Source organism: Tympanuchus pallidicinctus, unplaced genomic scaffold (assembly GCF_026119805.1).
Source record: "Tympanuchus pallidicinctus isolate F22 unplaced genomic scaffold, pur_lepc_1.0 scaffold5, whole genome shotgun sequence".
Lineage (NCBI taxonomy): Eukaryota > Metazoa > Chordata > Aves > Galliformes > Phasianidae > Tympanuchus > Tympanuchus pallidicinctus.
The window spans coordinates 13,524,685-13,550,821 of NW_026294769.1; the positions used below are offsets into that span (position 1 = coordinate 13,524,685).

At 35.2% G+C, this 26,137-nt stretch overlaps 1 protein-coding gene across 12 annotated transcripts in view; it reads right to left on the reverse strand.

The window, feature by feature from the left end:
- The window catches only part of PTPN3 (protein tyrosine phosphatase non-receptor type 3), a 178,587-nt gene that overhangs the window by 65,828 nt on the left and 86,622 nt on the right, over positions 1-26,137 (reverse strand). For 10 of the 12 annotated variants that reach the window (XM_052704232.1, XM_052704227.1, XM_052704226.1 and 7 more), the window contains 7 exons: positions 23,000-23,154; positions 14,454-14,561; positions 14,280-14,337; positions 13,156-13,234; positions 11,596-11,640; positions 10,765-10,817; positions 2,345-2,465 (listed from right to left, as the gene is read on the reverse strand). In XM_052704232.1, the coding sequence (XP_052560192.1) occupies positions 2,345-2,465; positions 10,765-10,817; positions 11,596-11,640; positions 13,156-13,234; positions 14,280-14,337; positions 14,454-14,561; positions 23,000-23,137 (602 nt within the window). In that variant the 5' untranslated portion in view covers positions 23,138-23,154. Of the gene's footprint in view, positions 1-2,344; positions 2,466-10,764; positions 10,818-11,595; positions 11,641-13,155; positions 13,235-14,279; positions 14,338-14,453; positions 14,562-22,999; positions 23,155-26,137 lie in introns of those variants that run through there. The other 2 variants (XM_052704233.1, XM_052704235.1) reach the window with 2 other exon arrangements.

The following is a 26,137-nucleotide window of genomic DNA, read 5'->3' on the forward strand; positions in this document are numbered from 1 at the left end:
ACCCAGATCTACATCTACAGTGACTACCATCACCTTGATTTAAAAAAAATAATAATAATAAGTTGACATCGTGTCCTTCAGTTTACCAGAAAGGTTGAGGATGGAAAAACAAACATACAAAATGACAATTTGATAATGCAACAGAATGTTTCCCTTCTGTATATTTTCTTTTAGTTAATTTTTTATCAAGAATTTTGCTTAGGAAGATAAGGAAAGCCTGACAACTCACAAGAAGGAATGCCTACAAATTTTAATTCTCAATTTGCTTATATAATCTACTTCAGATTAAATATGTCTCATTTAGGCCACTAAGAAGTGCCTCAAGACAGACTTAAGAATTTTTTGTTTGTTTGTTTGACCCCCTACTCGTCTGATAGAGGGGAAAGTAAAACTACAGGTCCCTGGTGGTGGGCAGTTACTGAGCAAAATAGATAGGCAAGAGAAAAGAATGCCTATATAGATTTAGAGATGAACACAGAAGGAAAATATCTGAAGGCTTTACTAGTTTGAAAGGATAGCAGTTGCTTTCTCAGCACCTACATTCTGCTGAACAGTACCTTAAGTATGTCTATAGAACTTCCTTCTAAGTTTTGGCAAAAGAATATGACATCCAGTTAAAAATATGGCATTGGAGCTAGAGCAAACATGATGCAATGCGTCTTCTCAAATCTATATTGCATTTCAGTAATTACGATTATTCATTTTTTCCCCACGATAGTTGAAAAATGAAAAAGGACAGATTTTCACAGGGCTGGGTTTGAAATCTTAAGAATGGTTTAAAAAGTTATAATAATTTTCAAATGTTACACAGCACGTATGCCAAATACTACTAATTCTCTTCAGATCTCATTTCAAACATCACTCTCCTCAAACAGTAAGATAAATTCACCCTTTCACACTTTTTTCTTAGAAGGTGCAGTGAATACCACAATCATTCTTGTCAAATACATTGCTGGCACTGAGCTCATGAAAACAATGTCTCAGACAGCAGTATTCACTATATTTGCCAAGAAGGATGCAAGGAATACTGCCAGAATACACAATAACCTGTCTCCCTCTCCCTGAACTCCAAAATAAATATGCCTAAAGACTTAAGCATCAAAAAATGTTGTAAATGAATGAAGAATTATTTTTCCTAGTACAGTCTATTCAAGTATTGTTATTCATAACTTTTATTACATGACCTATGTGAAGAGAGTGCTTGCAATATAGCATTTAAACTTCAGTCCACTAAAACAGCTACCAATGGCCTTAATCCAGCAAAACTGTTCAAAGAAAGCATCAGTTTCACTGAAAGAATCCAGAAAATAAAGTGCTTTCCAACAGACTTCACCTGTTCACACAGAGTTTTGTGCAGACTTTTAGTCTGTCCTCTGCAGGATATACTCATATCTTTGGCTATGATAACAGTAAAGCCATGACTTCAGCATACCCACTCCAAGACTATCCAGAGTCTTCCCTAAGTGGCTTGTAGGACAAATTCCTCCTAAAAATGACCGAATTTATTCATGCCTGTCTACAAGTTCCTTGCCAAAGACATCTGAGCCTTCTGGAAACTTCTGGAATCAGATTAATTGTGAAGGAGCAGAGGCCTTGGGTGTTGCATTCCTGAACTTGAACATCTAGAAAAGCAGACCAGATTATTACCTATGCTAAAGGAAAAGTTGCTGTGCAAGTTCAGTAGTTATCTCTGTTTTACCCCATAACTAACAAAACAGCATGCATGTTCTGGACTGTGCCAAGTGGCCACACATGAAGTTCTGAACTACTCACTACATCCACCAGCAGTAAAGAAAAAAGAGGGAGAGGTCGGGGTACTGAAATATGGCAAAGAAAAAAATTTAAGGAATATTAAGGAGTGAAGAAAATGGAGATATTTTAAGGTAATACCACTAATTCTAAATATTCAGTCTTACATGGCACAAATTAGTGAGATTAGCAAGAGTAATCAGCAGTAGACTTCAACTGGAATAACCAATTACAATCACACTCAGGAGAGAAGAGTGTTATCTGTTATCAAGGCTTGGCTCCCTTATGCACCACTCCTTTCACTGACAGAAAAAAAAATCTTTAGGATTTCAGAAATGTTCAATGACCCTTGATCCAAAAAAATCACAAGTATCTTGTACAGTGCTCTAGAAGGTTGCTATTAACAATATACTGTGCTAACTGTTCTACTCCTCGCGATAGAAATTTATTTATAGTTTCAACACACCTATACGCTGAAAGCAAGTATTTCAATTACTATACATTATATGAAATATAACTAACTTGAAAAGAAGTGCAAAAGGAAGATTTTTTTAAAGAGCTTATAAGGCAAGAGGAAACTAAAAATTAATGTTACCTGTGTTGTTCATGTAGTGCTTCTACTTTGGTAAGAAAATCTTTGTTCTGTTCTGGTATAAAGTTGTAACTGGACAGATATCCTGAATGATGTATTGAAGCATCATAGTCTCCAAGTTGTGCTGTTGGAAAACAAGAAACACAAAGCTTTCATAGTTAATTATCACTTGCAAGAAATCCCTTCTCTTAATTAATAAAACAAAATATTCACACATAAGGAGAAAAGCAAGAATTATGAATTGTTTTTCTACAGGCAAGCAGTACTGAACACAGTTAACTGCATTAAAACTGTGAAGAACTTCTCAAAATATGCTTACCCTAACTAGAGTCTCAGGTACTTAAAGAAATCAGTACTTCACTTATAGCCACAGTTTTGCAACCCCAGTCTGTAACACCACCACACAGTACGTGACACAGATGAGTAGTACTGAAACATTAAAAGGAAGCAAAATGCTCCAGAAAGACAAATGAAATCAATTTGATGTATCTTTACATGATCAAAACAGATAGAAGACTTTAATTAGATCTGTCACTTAAAGACCAACTACTCTGTACACTGTAAAACTGTTTTAACTAGAACTACTGGAATTGCCCTAAGAATTCAAATGTTAATTGCCCTACTGAACATGAGGCATAATGTAGCATAAGAAATAACTCCTAATTTACACAGAATAGTAACAACTTATCAAAATTAAATATATGCTTATAGATACATAAACTAAAAACATCCCTTAAAACTTTATCCCTTAATTAATGATATAAAATAGTATATACTTTCAGTCACTAGCACTAGATAAAGTGAATTCTTAAACAGAGTTGGTGGGATATATGAAAACACAGAAGTACAAACGATCACAGATCTACAGCCCCAGTCCACACAAATACTATTTAAGAACACACCAGCATAAACTTACGTGCTAGAATAGATATACATTTACTCTTGTTACGAAGATGCAAGGTTTGTAGCAGGAAGGTGGCTGACTCAACCTGACAGATCTACCCAGCTTCAATTTAGCAAACAAATTAAAACCTTTATTTCATGTTAACTTTGGTACTTTTATGAAATACTTTTAAGACATTAAACCTAAAATTATGGGATGTTTAAGCAAATCACTAGAACTTGTACAGTTCTCCTGTTTTGCTTGAGAGCATGAAGTTTTTTTTGTTTGTTTTTGTTTTTTTTTTTTTTTTTTTTTTTTATATGCAATAAACCATAAAGATTCCCAAAATGTTTCTGTATGGTGTGTAAATTAGCACAGGATAAGTATTTGTGTTTGCAATCTATACTGCAGCATGGAAAACTGCAACTAAACCATGAAGTTAAAGAACCTTTAGGAATCATTCTGTTACCATTATTTAGTAGAAGATAGACTCAAATGATTTAGACTAGAGCAAAAGTAAAAATATAAAATGGTGTACTTCAGAAATAACTTACAGGCACAGTAACTATGGTGTATTTGTAATGCAGGCTCTAACGGGTATTTGCTGCTTGTATATCCAAAGAGCATGTCATGTACAGCTTAGGAATGTGAATCACTATGGTACAAAACAGTTTCTTAACAAATGTAGTCAGAAGCTAATACAGTTGCATACATAACTGTCAAGATCAAGTGAAGTATTTAAATAGAAAAAGAATGTAGAATGATGAACAATGAGTAATTTAGTTTGGCATACCAACGTTCCTGCAATGCTTTCAATTTATTTTCTTCTTCTTTCAGAGGGTAGTCTGACTTTTAAATTAGTGACAAAGCAAGTGTCAAGAGACTAAATATTATTTCAGATTTAATATTTAATATTTGAATATGTATTATTAGAACTAAAACACATTTGAATACTGCTGTCAAACAATGCATCTTTGAAGAAAACAAAATGAAGCCAAAACAAAACAAACCAGAATATTCAGAAGTGTATATACTTCTGAAGCAGATTATTTATTTATTTTTAGGAATATTAGCATATTAACAGAACACCAGGTTTCCATCAAGAACAAGGCTATGACTATGGAACAACTGAACATTTTGTGCAAAGTAGACATTTAGTAGAAGTGGAGAAAGAAATCTGCAGATGAGAGTAGTTGATTGAAGACTTTCCTCAAGTGATCTTTTCTGTGAAACATAGCATACATTTTTTCATATCGTTCTGGTGAAAGAGTTCTGTTGCAGTAAGTCTGAATCATATTTTTGTCAAGAGGAAGAGAGCAGATTACCAGGAATAAGAGAATATAATTGCCCACTTGAATTCATTCGTATTAGGTAATTCTTTTTTTTCATTCGTTATGAGACGAGTTCTTGCTCGCCTTCTATATAAGGACTTTGCTCTGGCCTCTTTCACACTTCTAGCTAACTAAGGTCATGCCAATCCAGGGAGCAGTGCTACTTGCTGCTTCTTCAGTTCCCCAGATAACACTTGACTGTCACAGTGAAAGAGAAACTATAAATGCTGATTAGCAGACACTTTGAAAGGGTAATGGTCTGTGTGCAGGTTTCTACTTATTCAAAAAGAAAAAAATATTAGGGTGTGTCAGGACCACAGCAAAATCCATAAGGTTTCCACTTCTTTACTGGATTTTTGCAGCAGAGACTGAGGGAAGAGTATATTGAGATATTTTAAAAGTTTCCCCTGACATAGCTTCTGTTCTGATCACCTAGGTCAGCAGCAAATATAGACTTAAGGGGCATAAAGTCGCAGTTAAAAAAAGTGGGGGGTGTTTCCTTCACCTTTTTAAACACATTTCCCCATTCTAACTATCTATTGCTCTTTAAATCATTATAACTTTATATATAAAAATATATATTATATATATTATATTATATATATATTATATATATATATTATATTATATATATATATAATATATTATATATATATATATTATATTTTATATATTTATATATATATATATATATATATATATATATATAATATTATTTATAACATTATAGCAAGGAAACTGAACCAAGAAGGAATAAAAAAACCAGGCATTTTCGTGTCAGTTTCCTGTATTTTACAGTTTGGTATTTAATATGACAATCTTTAAAGAAGGGAACATGATAGAACCATTCACACAGAAGGCAGCACTCAATGTAAAAAGGCATATAACTCAGTAAAAGGATATTGTAATAGCCAAGGAATCATGCAATAATTTCCTTGGTTGAAGTCCCAATTCAGTACTGTATGAATTTAAGAATGTTTGAAAAAACAACCAAAAGATCTTGAGCTCATACGTGTTGACACAGGATATGATCTGTCTATGCCCTACTGTAGACTAAATAAATCATGTTTTCTTCAGATTTCTTACAAAGAATTTGCTCAGAACAATGTGGGAGGCTGTATGTTTTTGCCTCTTTTTCCTGACAGAAGAAAAACTTCTGTGCAGGAAGGCAAAGGAATGAAAGGCCAAGCTCAAGTGAGGGTAAAAAAATAAAATTAAAAAAAATTGGACATTTTGGTAGAATTCTGATGCAGATGAGGAGACCAGAAAATGAGAAAAGATGACAGGCAACAGACAAATCTGAACACTAGCAACTGAAAACTGAAGTGGAAAGGCCCTGAGCAACCTGATCTGACTTTGAAGAAGCTTCTTCCAAGCTGAATTTTTCTGTGGTTATACTTGACATGAAAACGATGACATGAAAACTCCTGCTATGTGACCAAGATACTACTTGCTTGTCTCCAGTTTTAGAAACGGCTGTTGAATGCTAACAGCATCAAAATGTTATCTGTTAAATCTGGTCTGGTTTTTTATTTCCACAAAGATGTCTGGTAGATCCACAAAGTAAAATTCTAAGGAGATCAGCTGTTAGTTTTATGTAACTTAAAGAGAAAATAGAAAATCATCACTGTTTATGTGAAAAACCTCACAGAGGTGCAGAAGACAAGTTGGTTCTGAATTCTGGAAGTTTTCTTTTAATGTCTATGTACAAAGCAATAGCACCAGAACCAGTTTTTGCATATAGGTGTTCTAAACAAATACAAACAAATAGAAACATCCGAAGGCTAGCACATGAACGCTTCATTTACTAAGCATGATGTGGAATCAGTTGGATATTACAGAGAATGTGGTTCAAAAGAATCCTCAGAGAACTTAGGGCCTGAAGGTTAAGTATCAACTTTCTGAAGACCTGAAAAATAGGTATACCTGAAAAAGATAAATTAGTTTCACAATGAATTTGTAACTTTTTGCAGTGTTGAACATTTTGCTTGACATTAATAAAACAAGTGAACTGAATTGCCTGGTCTTCGAAGAAGACAATAACATGAGCAGCTCATGTTGCCAGGGAATGGAAAATTACCAAATGATAGGACAAGTTCAGGGTATGAATTATATAGTTCCTCATGATGTTGTAGGAATAAAATGAATGGAAGTTCAAGTAAAAAAGGTTAAATTAGTTAACTATTTACCAAGGAGTAAAAGTCATCATTGAGAAAACGACAATCCAAGATTAAAATAAAGTTGCATAACTGGTTTACATATGAGGATCTCAATAATGAGTGTCGTGCAAAGATGAGAGTAAAACATAGTATTCAAAGCTGATTCTAAATTTATCTTCATATAAGCACTGAAATACAGTTCAAGTACTGCTAGTTACTGTCGAGAAATAGTGAACGCAAGATATTCCATCATGAAAATATTTCTGGAATCAGGAAAAAAATCTACTACAGCAGAGCACGATTTTGAAGAAACATACAAATGTAGGCTCTTTTTAGAGAGAGACTAAAATGACACTAAATTAAGCACCAAAATAAGTAAAATCAATGTAGATGTAGAGATTAAAATACAACTAGCTATCACACGAATAAAACCGTTTACTTTGATGATGCACTATAAAGTGAGAGATTACAGAACTGTACTTCAGTGTTCTAAAGTATTATAGATTCAAACAAATATTTACAGAATGATGAAATGATAATGGACAAACAACAATTGGATTAATGATCTCCTATGTATTGCTTATCACAACCGAAAAATGAAATTAAGGGACAACAGCCCCAAACAGCTGAAGAACTGCTGTATACAAGAGTTCAGAATCATCTTAGCAGAGCAGTTCTATGAGCTGCCAGCAGGCTCAGGGTCAGTAAGGTAGACCACAGTGAACCGTGTGGAAGAAAACACAAATATGTTAATTCACCTATTTAAGCAGATTCTGGTATCTTCACCACCACCAATAACATACTGGTACTGTTAATTACAAGTGTTACAGACATGATCAAAGGCATCTCTGATTAAACAGAATTACAACACACTTCAGGAGGACAGACAGGCCACGTACATAATCCTTACACTACCTCACATACATGGAAAATAATTTCAAATACTGGAAATTCAGATCAAAGTTGTCTGTATTTATCAAATCTGACTGTGGTTCCAAAGGATAAGGGCTACCAGTACTCAGTAGAGTACTAGGATAGTAGTCAGAACTTCAACCTTTGAGTAAATGTCAGCCTCCATGATGTCCTTCTGAACATTATTTCCCTTCAAAGAAGAATGGAAAAGCACCATGCCTCATGATACAAAAGGAAAAAAGAATCTCAAAACACTAGCTGCAAAAAGGCAAGTCTGCAAATTAGGAAACCTAAAGTTTTGGTGAATTTTCTATTTTCAAAAGATATTAATAAATTAAAAGCCTCATTGTACACCTTGGTTAGAAGAACCAGGCAAAAAAGAAAAAAAAAAGCAGATGGAGAAAAACTCCATAGTGCAACTCTAACTTTAGAGGTGCCATTAATTTCATGAGCGTGACGTTCCCCTAAATCTTCCAGTCTCTCTCCTCTGATACAGATGGGAATTCAGCCTTATGCAACTTCTGCTGGAGCTCCCCAAACTGGAATAAACTCTTACTCCTAATTCCTGAAGAACTGGCATATTAAACTTACCTTTTCTAAAATCCTCACCTTCTTTTTCTTCAAAGAACCTTTAAATCACAAACAAACCATCAACCTCTTCCTGAGTAAATTGCTAAAAATAAGACAGCAGTGTGCTAGAGATCTCCTGTTTCTCAAAGCACAGCTAAGAAGGGATAAGAGAAATAGCACTTAGAGGAGGAAAAAAAAATAGGCAGTCACAAATGAAACTCAAGAAAAATAAGTTTTAAAGTATTCATAGTATTTTGTGTTGACTTAGCCGCTGTGTCTCAGATTCAGGTCTCAAGCCATCAAAGGACTAACATACATGGGAGCATATTCTCACCAAACCCATGGGACTTCTTACATATCTGTAGTTAGGCACATTTAAATGCTATTGAGGAAATGGGAACTTACTACAGGAAATGACAGGAAACAAGTGCTTGTAAATCAGCTACACATTTTAAATTAAAAAAACTGACACAAACACATACATTATTTAATTTTATAGACTGTACAACATTGTCATTTTATTCTGGTAGGAAACAAGGGGTACAGCCCATTAATAAATTGTTATTCTAATAGAAAAGCATGCCTTTAGTCAAGCAGTTTTGAGATATGAGATGTACCTTGTTAAAACTCTCCTTAAAAAAGGATTCCAGAATTCAGTAATTGCTTCTGTCAAAAATGCATTTGCCAATATTAAACTAACTTAGAATTTAAAGTCTTCAGACAGCTGTGAGCTCTTCCTCTGCATACACCAGAAGTTACAGAAAACCATCACAAAATGGCTCAGCTAGAACTGTTCCACAGCAGCTTCAAACAATTGCTTTTTAACAAGGAGGTAGCCCACACCTATTAACTTAAACTCTCCTTAAAAAGTACAAACAGATTAAAATATCAACAGAAAACTAAAACATTTTTACTTGACAAGAATCCCAGCAAACATGTTGAGATAAGGAAAAATAGATGCCCAGGTCTCAGAAGGTCCTTTTTATTCAGTCATTGTGTGAATGGCAATAACCTGGTAGCAAAATAGAGACTACTTTCTTTTAAGTGAATATGCCTTTATTGAATGCTTCATTATTTGCTGAAGCAAACAGTAAAGGTAGGTATCATACAAACATACAACAGCTAGGATAAAAAAAAAAAAGGGACTTTTTAACTGGTAATACACAAATAGGAGTATGAGGCAAGTAGCTGAACGGGAAATTCCAGAGTCCACCAGCAAAGAGAAAGATTAAAACACAACTTTCACAATCTTCACTGACCTTCACTGACCTGCTTTAGTAAAATTAACTGCACTAGAAAATATCCAAAGCACTGAAAGGGAAGCTCTTATGAAACTGAAGGGAAACTGGAATTACTTTGGCATTTTAGGTACGCTACCCATAACATATTTTGAAGACCTTGGTAACCCTGAGCTTGCCATAAATATTTGCGTTCTTCAACGCACCTTTTCACTTTCTTGCTTCAGGACAATTGTGTTGCCAATGCTTCACTAACCATCTTAACAGTTTTGAGAGTTTTAGCGTTCCAGTGCCTTACCACATCCCAGAGATGCAGAAGTGTGCATGCATTTTCTTTTGCAAGAAAACTGGAATGCTAGCCTTTCATAGAAAACGTTCTGGTTTCAAACTCGCTCATTAAGTGGGAATGTGTTTAAAGGTTCATTTAATAAAAAGGTACTGAATACGATAAACACAACATTGAATTTTTTGCAACTACTTGGGATTTTCATAGATATCAAGAGCTCAACACTCCGTACTTCCTTTTCTGAAAACTGTATTCAAATTTTTTAGATTCATGACCTCTTATAATTTCTGGACATTGCTTATTTTAAAGTAATTGTACAACTATTCTGCTATGTTTGCCCCATCCATCCTTTTTTTTTGTAATGCAAAATTCACTGATCCTTCAAACTCTATTTTTATATTTATTTATTTATTTTTGCTATACTAAGAAAGGTCTTTCTTCGGCCGTTTTTAAATTATCCATCTAGGATTCAGCTCCATTTTGTTTCTCTTACAGAAGATATTTTTCTGCTATCACCCTTAAAACATCTTTCCACCAGTAGCAGACAGATGAGAAGGATGGAAATAATTGTAAGAATCACTGCTGAGAGTTTTCCCATATCTAACAAATCAGTATTTCCTGAAAAAAAAACCATTATGTAAGAACATGCATTTCTTAATCATAATAGTTTATTTATTCCCCCCTTAACTGTTCTCTAGGCGATTTCTTATTTCCCTGGAAGGCAATCTTGCAGTTACTGTAACATGCACTAAGCTTTATGATTTTGAAGAAGAAAAATAAAAGACAACATTGGGAACAGTACATGTTCTACAAACACACACAAATAAGAACACCATTAATTTTTTTTTTTTTTGGACAGACTCAAAAAAGTAGGCTTTTTCTATGTAAAACATCTGGAGGCTGTAATTTCCACTACCTTCCAACGCTTCCTGGTAGCGTTTTGAACATTTCACACAAAAAGAGGAAAGAAATCTTTCCTTATTTTTCATTGCAGAACAACCAAAAATATACTTACTAATCAAAGGAAAATTGATTATCACTTACATTGTACTGCGTATGATGCCAGCACAACAGCAGAATTAATAGGACATGACAACCTGGAAAAGGAGAAATTATTTAGACAATATGAACACAAGTGTGAACATGGTATTTTCAATTATTTCAGCGAGTAACGACTTTTTATCTTCAAATTGTGTCTGATTTTTTCTTGTGAAGTTTAACCATCAAATCAAACAGATAGCAGAGGTTAGTTGTTTAACATTATCTTACGCAAATAGATGTACCTCATCCTAAAAGGACATATTCTTGCTGGACGCTTATTCTGGAAACCAAAGAAGGGATTTTTATGCAACTCTGGACATCATTTTAATAGCTGCCATCCAGTGTATTTAAAACTAAACGTAAACACTAAAATTAGCCAAATGCCAGTACAAAGACAGCTTTGATCTAATGTTCAGATGTAATTCCATAACCGACACCTACTAAGAGATCCTAGCGGCAATTTCTATTTGGCAGGAAATATCTGGACCAACTTTTTGTACAAATACAAAGGAACTGGGCAAAGGAACCACTGTGTAAATGTTCATTATAAAGAGAAGATATCCCAAGACTAAAGAGAAACAAAAGCATGAACTGCTATTTACGAAATTTATGTATGTGCAGAAACATCTCCCACAGCTTACTCACAACAGACTCATAAACTGCTCTTAGTCAGCTACACGAAAATTTGAAGTGTTTCAAAGCAACTCATGTTTTTTTTTTTAAGCAGTATTTCATAAGGTACATCTTTATAGCAGCAATTGGTACTCTCCAAAAAAAAAGGCTTATTTGTTCGCTTTTAAAGAGAATTATGGAGAAGTTGAAGATTCTTATTACCTTCCTTCTACAATGTCAGTCTTCAGTTGCAAGAAGAATAAGTGCCTAGAAAATATTTTTTTGAAAAATGAAAAAAAAACCCAACACTCGTATTTAAAAGGCATTGTTTAAATTGGTAGAAGTATTGATTTCATTTTATTATGGAGGGAAGTTCCCTGGCAAACCATAAAACAGATGAATAAAGTTTAGTGGCATTTACAAATATGTACTCTCACACCCATTCTTTTTCCAAACAGTTTTAAGGATCTTTGACCATCAATACTACAACCACAGGACCACAGTATTTATGCCATAACAAACACTGCAAAATACTGCTGTGCAAAAAACTGCTCTACAGAATCAGGCTTCTTTTCTTCTAGGATTACCTATTTGGGATATAATTTATTTTAAACATTCTTTGAGAGTCTATCTTGGGACTGTTTTTAATGACCAATGGAGGATGAGATGTTTGTCAAGCAGCATACAGACAAAAGCTCTTGAACAATCCCCCAACAGCCATTCAGCCTTGCTCACATTAGAATGTTTGACAGCGCTACTTGAGAGCAGTAGTGGAGAGCTGGGAGTAAAGAATTGCAGAGAACAAGTCTTGGAATCATTTCATAGATTCATAGAAGGATTTGGTTTGGAAGGGATCATTTTTTGATTGATCACTTTAAGATCATCTAATTCCAACCCCCTGCTATAGGCAGGGACACCTCTCTCTAAACCAGGCTGCTCACAGCCTCATCCAGCCTGGCTTTCAACGCTTCCAGGGAAGGGGCATCCATAACTTCACTGGGCAACTTGTTTCAGTGTCTCACCACCCACACAGTAAAGAATTCCTTCCAAACATCAAGTCTGAATCTACCCTCTTCCAATTTTTAACCATTTCTCCTCATCCTTTGGCTAATGTAAGTTTAGAGCTGCAGAACAGTTTACAAACTGCATAAAGAGCAAATATCAAAATGGATGACAATTTTCCTGTAAAAAAAAAATCACGTATAATGTTTTACTATTTACATTCTCAAGGTACTAAAATTAACTAGTAGGCAAACAAAGAAAGCATTTCAAAAATGTCAGATCTAGAAAACAAGTACTGTTACTTGCTCTTCCTGAAACAAAATAAACAATGCCCTGGAAACAAATCTGCTACACACATTCAGAATTAACTCAGTACTCATACAAAGAAAAATCTGATATGCTCAGGGCACGCAGACAGCATAATCACTGAACTTCCCATTTTTTAATCATTGCATCTGGTTAATTAAGGGATTATAAAAGAAGGAAAGCAAAACAGGCAGCCATGAAAGGTTCAGAAATAGAATCCAAAGTGCAAATAAAACAAAGATTTGTGTAACTAACTTACGCTCTACCAGTATTTTGGAACTGTGGGCTGCTTAAAGCAGAAACCATTTATTATGAGCATTACACAAAGCTGCTAATTCTAAACACATTTAATACAAACAATTATAAGGTTATGCTGTGTAATATTACATAACATACTGCAGTTTGCCATGTTGTGGAGGTGGAAATGAGGGCTTTACACATACTTAGTTTAGGGAATTAAACATCAGACATTACCTGGTTTGTTCTTGCTGAAGTGTGTTTGGATCAGGTATGAAAAACCTTACACGAAAACGAAGGGTGCAGGGAAAACCTCCTAAAACATTTTAGAACACCAAATCAATTTTATTTTTAAAAAACATACACCCTAAGTTCTTATGTTTTATGTTTACAGAAAAGTTACTCAAATAATCCCATTGTAATCCCATCTATTTTACTTGTGGTTTCTTATTATTTCAAGAAGTCTCTTCCAATCTCCCTCACCAACCACAATTAGAAAATATCCTTACATATTCTGATGCTTTCATTTTAAGTACTTACATAAAAGTACTATTTAGTTATCTTTGCTGCTTTACTCGATTATTGAAAAAGGAAAAAGCAGCAGATGTATATGAAGCATTTCAATCAGGATAATTCTTAATTATAGAAAAACAAACGAACATCAGAAGTTCACAGTCTCAATTTCTAACATTTTTTTATCCAAATTCCTACACAACCTACAGCATACAGTAAAAATAAAAAGATCTTAAAAATATAGCTCAAGTTTTCTAACACAAATTGGGACTGTCACTCAAGTTCTATTACACTACATTCTCTAGGCTGCTGTACATGCTGTAGCATGCTGGCTGGCCTGTCCTCAAGCTCTCCTTTTTGGTAAACCTGTGCCACTCAAAACTGTTTATGAACAAAACAAGACTAGAACAACGCATGGACTTAGAAGTATGGTTTTTTTTGTTTGTTTTGTTTGTTTGTTTGTTTGTTTTTTGTTAAAAAACAAGCATAAAATTAAGTTTCCTATGTTACTTGGGACAAAAATTGGCCAGAACCTGTGCATGAAATTAGCTCAGCTACTCTCAAATTCCCTCTTTCTTATCTTCCATGTAAGGATGATTTTACTGACACCATAAGCTGACATCTGCTTTCACAGCCCTGATGCCCAATAATGCTGAGATGCCTGTTGCAGACACTGTTACAGCACAGTTAGCGACTCATCAGGTCCTAATAACACCCAAGGAGCAGGAATATAATGCAAAAAGTTCTGCTTAAAAGACTGATAGAACTAAGACTTGCTCTAAAAGAAAATCTAACACAGAAAACCTGAATTACACATTTACAATCAAGAAATAAAAACCAAGTCTTACCTTTTAACTGTTTCCTAATAGGTTTGTTTGGTTCAAGCCATCGCTGTGAAATGAAAAACTATTAGATGGATTAAACATATTTACAAATAATGGCTGTTTACTTTTATATGCATGTGTATATATATATACATATGTACATATACATACACACATATTTATTATTTATATACTTACAGGTGAATCTACTGAAGTTTCATTTTGCTGTAAACCGAAATATTCCTTTTCTGTCACACCCAACTGACTATAGGTCATATCCAGCAAAATCTGACCAGTGTCTTGTTTCTGAAAACAAGAAACATTTAGAAGTGAAACTGTGAAACACTTACATATTAAAAGACACAAATAATTAAAAAAGTTTTATTTAAGAAAAAAATAAACCAATTGTGAATAAAAATAGCAGCTAATTCATTTGTCCAGTTTCTCAATAATGTAAAAGAGTTTCATTATGAAAAAAAAAGTATTTTTCTTTTTGTTTTTAAATAAAAGAGACTTTCCTCCCAAAACAAATTAGGTGTCCCAAATCTCACAATATGAATTGGTATGAACACAAGTCATTGAGGTCAGCCCAGCAATTGACTTTTATTCAGGTCATCCCTCCCTCAATCAGTTTTCAGGAGCAATACCCTTCTCTGGAGTAATAACCTGCAATCATGGCTTACAGCCACACGAGGCTGCTGCAGCTCTTGATGTCATCCCAAAAGCAGCGCTTTCCATCTCCACATAGTTTTCACAAGGGAAAGTTTGTATACATCAGAATGAAGAAAAAAAGGCAGGAGGAAGATGTAACTCTAGCTATTAGATCCTGGATTTCAGCCTGAATTCCCACTGACACTACTACCACTACGCCGCAACACTTTCTGCTTAGACATCTGTCCAGTCAGGTATTCCCAGAAGAACCAGAGTAAACAGGGAACCCCAGGGGACATCAAGACATGTAAGCATGGTATTTTTTTCCCTGAAATTAAATTAGCTTATCATCACACCACTGCAACGTGGACTACTGATAACCAGCGTCCGTCAAAGAAAACACTAATCAATGCTATTAAAGAAAACAAAGAAAAACAGAACCCCCTGAACAAGACTGCAATCTTAAATATGCTAACATGTAACATATATTGCAACAAAGTACAGAGCTTCAAATGTAGTCAAACCAAGCCAGTTTGCTTGACATCTTGTCTATTAAAAAAAATAATTATACGCATGTAAAATTTTTCATAAGATCTTGTGAATTTTATTCTTAAAAGCAGAAATAAGTTGCATATGTGCACAAAAGTGATACAAGTGGAAAATTTTTCATGCCACAAGTACTTTGCTTAAAAAAATATCAAAGGACTTAACGCATATGCATTATAGTGATCACATCTCTGTGGATGGCCTTATTCGGTGTGTAAGAACACTCACTGAAGCACTCAACATAATATGGCATTCAACTCCCTTTGTCTATACAACATTATACAACAATCAAGTCCTGCTCAGAAGACAGATTTACCTGTTTCTGTTTTCTTGTTTTGGTTTGTTTTTGTTTTTGTTTTTTTTTTTTTTTTTTGCTTTGTTGTTTCTTGCTTTGACTTTTTTCCTTGAGCTTTTTTTTCTTTTTTTCTTTTTTTTTTTTTTCTTTTCTTTTTTTTTTTTTTTTTTTACAGTGCTGCACCAGCACTGTAACTGAGAGCTTTAAATATTAACATAGTCCATAGTCTCCTCTTACCTCATAAAAAACTTTCTTATTTAGAAGATAAGGAAACCAAAGATTCAAGTGAAAGACACACACCTTATTTGGAAGTACTGAATATTACTCAGTACTTGTGACTGCTAGAGCAGAGCAGAGCTCCAGCAACTCCACTGAGATGTGTTCGTTCACTATTTCTTCACCAGACTCCAGACAAAAGGTAAGGTAATAACAGCCAATAGCTATGAAAAGCTATGCTTAGTTCTCTAGAGCAAAGTTTCACAAGAAGAAAAATGTAGGCAATGCTTAACTCTTACATATGAGACTAGCCTTTCCACTTTGACAGGCTCTCCTACTTTCCCCTTCCAAACTAAAGCACCTGTCAATACCAATTTCTTTTTTCCCTTGAAACAGCGGACTTCAGTATAAAAAATGCAGCATCTCAGTGACAGGCAAAAAGCATGCAAATAAGCATTCCTCATCACACATGGCCATGATGTGCACTTTGAAGGCAGTCTTGTCCAGCACTGACAATGAGGTGGGCTCTTATACAATGACTGAGTTTTATCAGAGTAGCAATACATGTACACAAGATCTCCCAATAGAAACAGCAAAAGCAACCAGGATTCTCTGAAATAATGGACATTTCCTGAGTTATGCTCCCCAGAATTCTATGTTATTGTTTTTGGGTTTTTGTTGATAACATTGCTTGTTCTTTTTCATGGAAGCAGAACATTAAAAACTGTCAAGAGGCATCACATGAAGCCTGCACAACTCCGAAGCATGGCTTCGCATCTCTGGAGCATACTTCTAACACTGAGCTAATTGAGAAATTAACGGTTATTTTGTAACCAAAAGCAGTAATTACTTAGAATGATGCATACACTTCAATCAAAAGAGTTTGGGAATTTGGGGTTTTGCTACCAACAGACGAAGAGAAGATTATGGTGAGCAGATTATACTGCTGACTTTCTCTAAGCTCAGACATTCCCAATACCCTTTCTTTTCAACAGCACTGCCTCCCAATTCCCGTATCATTTTTGACACTTCTGGTCTTTTAATCCAATTCAGACATCTCCATCTTCTCTCTCTGTCTCTGTCTCTGTCTCTCTCTTTCTCTCTCTATCTCTCTCTATCTTTCTCTCTCTCTCTCTCTCTCTATCTCTCTCTCCACCTTCCCTCAGTGGCGCATCTCTCTTTCTCTGCCATAAATAAAATTCTAAGCCTTTTTACTCCTTCCCTCTAAAGCCAAGCAAGCTCCCTGTTTCGATATTCTGAATCCCAGCCCTAGATGTTCAGCCACTGCTAGTTTCCTCTACTTGCCTAGCATTCCTTTTTCTTCCTCTTCTGCATTTCTTTTCACAAGCAGTTAAGATCACTTTCATGTACTCCAATCCTTGCTCTCTGGTATCAAAAGCACAGATTTTCTTCTCCACAGTGCGTAGATCAAGCACCCACTCCAGAAACCTATGCCACATATAAGAAGTCATTTCCCACTGTTAAAATCTTTTTCAATTGTTAAAATCCTTGCAGTTTTGTTTTGCTTTTCCTTAGCAGAAGTGTACAGTAGCCTTTCTTTTTTAAGAAACAGATGCATCATTTTTTCAGTATACATATTATAATATATTTTTCTATAACCAGAAATTACTCACACAGCGCATGCTGCACAATCTTCAGTCTCGTTTGCACATAAATAAGCTTCAGATCCAGCTATAAAGTGAGGTAGGCTAAGAATGTCATCACATCTTTTTTTGAATTTTGACATCCATTCCACAAACAGCCTTAATACAAAGTACTCAAACACTATGAAGTATCAAATGCTTATAACAGAGTATTTTTACTTCCATTCTCCATAGAAAGAAGCAAAGCAACATAAACATCACTCAGCTAAACTGGACATTAGAACCAAGTTTTTAACCCTACAAATTCTTACAGTGAGTAGTTAAAGCTCTTAATAATGCTCTTCCTTTTCTACGATGAGCTAAAAAATTAAGCACGTTCCACACAAGTATTGTTAGTGAGTTCCACCTTGTGATAGTTTCTTGTTTCTGCTCTGAAAGGAAGTCTCCATTTATTTCAATTTTCTGAGATCTATCAATCCTTATTCTGGTGCTAAGGGTTTTGTGTTCATAGAATTAATTTGCATTTGTAGAGGTGTTAATCACCTCACAGCCACACATCATTCAGATCCATTTAAGCCTGTCCTGAAATTGCTTATACCTTATGTTGGATACACCAAAATTAATATTTAAAGCTGTCACAGCTTATACTTAGTACTGTCTGCCTGTGCTACCACATGAGCTCCTTAATTACAGCAGGAAATTATTAGGCAAGCCCAAAATCTTCTTGATAGAAATTAAAGAGAAAGAACCCCTTCATTTTAGTTTTAATATCAAGTACTTCCCATCAGCTTGTATGATCAAAGGTCCTCAAAACTGTAAACCGAATGCAAGTGAAGACTGACAGTTCTTCAGAGCAGAAGGGTAGACATGCAAGTAAACCTTTCAGTTTGTTAACTCTAAAAAGGGGCAAAAGCAGCACCTTAACTGGACAGTGCAACACATATCCTTGTCCTCCTTCACAAGAGCTGTTCCTTCCATGCCTGTCCAAGCTGGAACTTGCCTCTTGTCTGCTTGTGCTTGTTCACGTGACTTTCCACAGAGTCTGGCCCCAGTGCCAAGACTAACACTGCTAATACTTCCTTGACAGTGGCTCAAAATTCCTGTACAGTAGCACTCACCTTATTCACAGACACAATACTAGTAGATCAAGCCACCAGTGACTTCCTCCTCTATTCAACCACCCAGAGCAATACTACCTAAAGCTTTTAGTTCAAAGCATTCATTTTCCTGTTTGCGGCAATCCATCTGCAACATCATACCCCTGTACCTTTTTTATTAATAATGATGCCTCAGACCTTACACTTTTTTATTTACTAAAAAAATTGAATATCGTGTTAATGAAATTTGCCACTCAGGAACTCTGCCAGTAATGCCCAGTTCTGTTATCTTTTTTCAGCAGGAACAACTGGCACCTTGAGTCAATTCCCTGCCCATCCTGCAAATCTGCTAGATTCCACATACTACAGCTCAGTATTATCCCATACAAAGTCACACAAAATAGTTATCTAAGCCTAATGAACACTGACCCACTGCATTTCCTGTGTCTAAAAACAATATATGTCTAAATACATATATGAGGTTAGTCACTCCAGATCTAACTTTGGAAAATCCTCCTCTACACCAATTCTTTCCTCCAGCGTTTATTATGAAGTCAGGCCCCAGGAAGGGATCAGACTAATAAGCCTGCAGTAGGCCAGATCACTTTCTTGCTCTCTTCAAAGTCATCATCAGGTTTCATGCCCTTATTGCTTTCCAATCATAGAGTACCCTGATCTGTCTCAACATACAACTAAATATTTGTTGCCAGTCTGAAATTTCATACAGCAGTTCTCAACAGAGAGATGCAGATTAGCACCAACCTCTCTTGTATTATCCAACATCATCTGGCAGGGACACTTTGTGATGAAGATGACACTTTATTATCCCATTTTGCTATGAGCAGTTTAAAGTCATAATGCATACCCACAATTAAAACAAACCTTTAAGAAAACCACTGCTCATTGTTTTACACATACCAATACTAATTGTTGGTGCTAACCATAACAAGCATATTCCTTTTCAAACAATTGAAGGAGTTTGATTGACATGGCATGGAAAAAATACACAAAAACATTCATATAACTCTTCATTATTACAGCCAAATCCTTTTATTTTTCAAAGGAAAGACTATCTATACAAGGAAGCCAAGTAATTTAAAAGCAAAAAAAAAAAAAACAAAAAAACAACCCCACCAAAACACAGGTACTAAAGACAAATGCTGACTGTGCTTCAGAAAGATAATGCAATATAGAAATTATCTCACATTAAGTTTTAGGTTTCCCAAAGTTCAGTTAGCTGGAAATTGAGATGTATACATCCCAAGTAGTCATCCTTGGTAAATGAGTCAAAGAAGATCAATAACGGAAAATTCTTATATGTTTACATCAAAAGTTGCAAATAAATATGCATTCCTGCTCAATATACACCTATTAAACACACCTAAACATGGTACATGGGCACATTCTGTATATATTAGACTGATGTTATCTTCCCCACATGGAAGGCAGAGTTTACTTCAGAGACAAATAAATTCACCTTACCACAGAATTCAGACACCTAACATATATTAGAAGGCTTCCAAAAAACTTGATTAAAATTAAATACAACATTCCATGCCAAGTTCAGTCATGTCTTGGTCTTGAATGTTTTTGTTTTTTTGTTTGTTTGTTTGTTTTTTTAATGTTAAGATGTTTTGGCTACATACACGTTCCATTCTTTGGATGGACATCGGACATTTTCCATCTAAACAATGAAATACAAGACATAGGAAAGACAGGACAGGCCACTTCGGGCTGGTAAGGTTAACATCTCTATTTGAACAGCAAACAAAGAAGCAGTGTGTCTCTTTGTACTCCAGTGCAAATTTTCTTGATAACAACGATCTAGAGAACAGCAGGTACCACAAGTGATACTAATTAACTCTTTGTGAGATCATCAATATAAATTTTGTATTCATCAAAACTGTAAGTTATTTAACATGAAAACAGTGAACAATAGCAAAAAAGGCTACTTCCACTATCACGCTCAAGTTAAAATTCAGAAAAAAAAACACTGTTCCCTTGAAATTAAATCTCCCTTTTCACCTGCCAAACAGCACTCTTTAGTATACAAGCTTAAAAAGAAGAAATTCACAGAAATAAATTTAGGAGCGAAATTGGGATCTTTCAAAAGACAGGAAGTCCCTTGTGTTATTTTCACAAGTAAAAATCTTCCTACTTCCACTGCTCCATTTTAGGATGGTTAGTTTTCGTTCAGATTACTACAGATACAATCACTTGGAAAAAAAGTTCCACGTAGGAGAATGAAAGAGATGACTACAGTTACCGTTTTAAAAGTCTTCAAAACCCATACAGTTTGCTAACAAAGTAAGGAAATTGAACTACAGTGACAGCAGAATGATCCAGCTGCTATGGAATGAAGAGAAAGTCCCATTTCTCTCTGTTCTCCAGAAGGTTCAACATTTGGTGATTTCTTGAGTATTGTACCATCATTTTAAAGACAGCAATATTAGTTCAAAATATTTCCTCTCTTCAGCATGTCAATAGGTTGAGACTATTTAGTCCATTATCTCTGTATTAAATTTAAACTCTCTTCAAATTTGTCAGTACTAAGCATCTGTGCAGTGACAATCACACATCAGAAAGTACCATCTAGGAAAATACATTTGCCTAAACTCAAAGAAAATTTCTTTTGTGCCACTTCTACTCTTCATTTATTTATTTATTTATTTATTCCCATTTTTCTCTATAACATTCCTACACCTGGTAAATAAATTTTCTTGCTGTAAGAATTCTGTGTTCAGATAACTGCTGCATGCCATTAGAATCAGAGGAGCCTTTATTTCCACCCAGGCTATCGCATGAAAATCGTAAATCAGTCAAGTACCCTTAGCCCACAAACTAGCCCTGAAAAAATGCCAGCATTTGTTTTCCACTGATCGACTGAAGTTCTCTGTTCACAGACATAAAAACAAATGGTCTTGGCCATGCATGAAAACAGATGCATGCACACAAACTCTAGGAAGCTGAATTTTTCTGTTAATGTAAGCAGAAGTCAAATCTGAATTTTTAGCAGCTTGCTTCTAATCCTTTTCAGAAATAGACCCAATCAGAAAGTGGCAAAGTCTGCCCTGAGGCAGACCTCGAGTTTAAGGAATCTGGAAGGACAAGGGCTCCCCCAGTATCAGTATGATAGCTCAGTGTTCCAAGGACATCAATCTTCCTGAAACTGGTCCTTGTATTAAGACAATTTACCTGGATAGCCAAGCCCCTCACTTCTTTTAAACAAAGGGTCCTGTACTACTTCAGGGCAGTTCAGCATTATAGCTGCAGTGAAGGAGTCCCTTCTGATCCTTGGATCAAGGAGATAATCAGCAGAGACACCCTGAGGGTACCTTCAAGGCAGGGAGCTACATCAGCTGAACCCTGAGTTTCGTAAAGGTTTTGATGATTGTTAGAACTTGCTGCTCGAAGGATGAAATGAGAAGCACAAATTCAGGTGTGCAGTGTTAGATTTCAGACTAAATGCTAAGTCTAAAGCTGTGTAAACATTTGCTCTCTGGGAAGAATATACTACTATGCAGGGATTTCAAAAAGTTTTAATTCCTCTTTTTTCAAAGGTCCTTGTGCATGAGGGGGCATTTAGGCTAGATCTATTCAAAACTGACATGCTGGAAATAATGAAACTTTGCTATTCACATACTGCCCTTTCTCTTATATGTTTGCCCCTTACTATCTTACTCCTGAGCGTTAGATACTTCACATTATATTTATATAACAATGTCTGTATTTGTGCAAGCACCTACATATACATTATTTATATATGTATACACACACACGTACACATGTGAAAATGTGTATGAGTATCTATATAGGATATAAATACATACAAGTATATAATGGATAAAATGCATACTAAAATATTAGACTAATTCTGTGCATATTGAAATGAAAACATTAGAATAAGAATGAAAAAAATCACCTGTTTGGCAAGAAAATTCATTTTCTTTGAATAAATACCCAACAGATAAACTTCAGAAACAAAGTCACTCTGGTAAAAAAACGAAGAGTCTCCTTTAAATACGAATTACTTATTCACAGCTGATAGCAATCAGTATATCTGTTTCTTTGTTGTTACCATATCATGCAGAAGACCTTTCACCAGATACAAGAGTCACAAGGAGACTTTATGACACCTTAGTCTTTTGCTTTAGAGAAAATTAAAACATCACTTTATCAATCTATTTCATAACCAGTAAATCTGGAATTTGAAATGACAAAGCTACATCTTCAATATCTTGTGGAAATCTCATACCTTCGGGTCCCATATTTTATCTTCAGCTTGCAAATGAACACTAATTGATTTAAAACAAATACATAGTTTTCCAGACTTACATTGACTTTGAAGCTTTGTATTGAGCCATCCAAAAAGTGAACGTTACAGGTTATCTCTGATCGAGTTTTCTCTTTTGGTAGTTCTGATGCTCGTATGTTATTTATCCTCCCACCTAAGGCTCGTAAACGGGAGTTCATAACTATTGCTGAATAACCTGTAAAACAAAAAATACATTAAATATCAGTTCTTACAATTCACTTATGTTTCATCAACAGCCTTCAGAGAAACACAACAACATAAAGGCCTTATTACAATCCAACTGCTTAAGAGTAACAAAAGCTTCTTATACAAGAAAATGAATTGTAAATAACAGCAGGGTCTAAACCAGAACATAAATAAGTACTGAGATTTCCATGCTCCAAATCTACTTATGATTTTGTTAAATATATTAATTACTGCAATGTATCCTTAAGTTAGACCTGGGCCATTGCCTTAGTCTGAAAACAAACAAAAAAAAACAAAAAAAGGAAGTCAATATTTTAGAGCCTACCATATGTAAATTCATGAAGACAAAACTACATCCAAGAAAAACTCAAAAATATATTTTCAAATTTTTCTTGGAAAAATCTCCAAGAAGATTTGTACAATCTCTGAAAACAAGTGTTTCTAAAACAGCAAAATATATATTTATGATAATAATAATAATAATTAAAAATAAACTATTCACCAAAAGAGCTAACATAAACACAGTCAAGCCTGTAAACATTTCAAGCCTCTCTCCACTAGATCAATTTACCAATTAACATCAGAACATACAAAGCCAGGTGGCAAGTGAAGCTGAGGATAGTTTTCCAGGTTAGTTACCACACCAATTACCGAATCATACCTCACTTATTAGAGGCTAGCTACAAAAAGACTTGCATAATGCGAGCGTTTCCTAGACAGCTGGCCAAGCCAGACAGGAGCAAGGTCAGGACTATTTTGAAATATACCCCTTCTTCTCTGCCTAACTTAAAAACATAGCAAGTTTATTTTTTTCATTTGTTTAAAAAGCTGAAGAAACTGAAGCTTTCAAAATAAAATTCTGAAACATCATTCCTATTCCCCTTATCCCTATATAAAAAAACAAACAAACAAAACAAAAAAAAAAAAAAAAAAAAAAAAAGAACCATGAAATGCATGAAGAGCCATGAGAAACAAAATATTAGAGTACCGAAGACTATAAAAAGCAAAACAGTGAATGGTCAATCAATTCATAGTTTGCTACTTTCTAAACTAAAACCATATTTATATTGCTAAGACTGATTCATCCAGCCAGCCCATTGCCTTTTTTCCCCCACTGGAACATTAACAATATTTTCTTCTTACTCTTTTCCAAACACACATTCTTTTGTTGCTTTAAGGAAGGAAAAAAGAGGTGATCCCTAGATGAATTCTGAACATGATTTTCATATAAAGCACTACATACTCCTACTACTCTGAAATTCTTGTTCTTGATATACAATCTGCATTTACACATAGCACATTAATATTTTATTTTTTTCTACCCAGGTCTTATTAAAGGAATAGTTGCTAAAGAAAACACACAGTTACCTAATTATCAAGGGCATCCAAAGAGATGAAAATGCTAAGAATGCATTGTTCCTAACAGTTACATTTTCAACTACTTATTCACCACTGAGTTCATCCTTTACCAAAAAGCCAGGTGACTATATGAATTATACTGCAGTCTTTTCTCCCTTTTGCACTCCTAGAGGTCAAGAACATCTCACTGCAGAAAGTGACAGACCACTGTCACTACCTGCCAGGCCACTGATTGGTAAGAGAAGAAAATTATTTCCTGGGGCTAGCCACAAGATGAGGAAACAGCTTTTTCTAGACTGGTGCAAACCTTGGCCAGCTGGCAGAGGGCAGCCTCATGCTCTGCCCTTGAGGGCTCAGCCTGCACTGTGAATACCTGTGCTCAATCAAGCTTACACACTCTCCCACTCTTGGGAAAATCCCATCTGACCCTCTCACTTCCCTGCATATTTATTTAATCTCTATACAAAATTCAGCCACTGCTCCACTGCCTACAGAATACTTCCTAAATTCAATTCTAGGTTTCTGTTGAATACTAGCAAACGATAACTGGAATTTCACATTAAATCTGTTTGCAACAAGAACAAAGTTCCATTTGGAAAGTTTTCACAAATTTTTAATTTTTGATTAAATAGTATTTTTTGATGCTACTAGAGAGAACACGCAATATGCATCTGCAGAATTTCTATGGCTCTCCTCCAGCAAGTCAGAAGTACTCTTTTCCAAGCCACAAACCTGTTAATCCGTCTCCAAGAACCAGTGGAAGTTGGCCAAGTGCTAATAGTAACACTTCCTCAGTATACTGCTACTTGTCACAAAATCTGAGAGGTGCCTTACTGTAGGCTAAAGTTAGTTTGTTTTCTTACAATAGCTCTTCACAGTTGGGGCTGGATGCCCAACTGGGAAATTTATCACAAGAAAAGTAAACCTTCTAGAGAGACTGATTTGCAAAGAGCATGCAAAAGAAAATTTAGAATTCCTTTTTTCCTTTTTGTCCCCCCCCACTCCCCAGTTTGATCTAAAGGGACATCACTAAGACAGTTGGAGCTCCCAGACTGTGCCTACAACATGCACAGATCATCACAGGGCATCAGCCCTGCCCACAACAGGAAGTTCAAACTATATGGTCTTCAGAGAACCTTTCAACCCAAGTCATTCTGCAATTCTATGAACAATGCAGCTGCTTTGGGACAGAGACAGGGTCCCTGTGCTGACAGACAAGCGTAGCCATACTCTGAACACCTGCAGGCAGCACCCAGCCCCAAGCTGCCAAGGGCAGCCATTACATGCAAATCCTAGCTTCCCTTTTGTAGCTTCTGTGGGATGTTAATTCCCAAAAAATGGGAACAAAACAAGATGCATCTGAAAATTATCAATAAAACTATAGTCTTATTGATAACTCTTATTATCAATAAGAGAATAGTTTCACATGTATATACCTCTTACTAAAATGAGCATGTCAAATTCAGGAAGTTGAGTAATAATTTAAAAAAAAAAAAAAAAAAGAAAAAAAAAAAAGAAACCAAAACAGAATAAACAACCTCCAAACAAAGTTGTTTTCATACTGAAGTATAAAACCAAACACATAGAACTCCATCCCATAATCAAATTTTGCA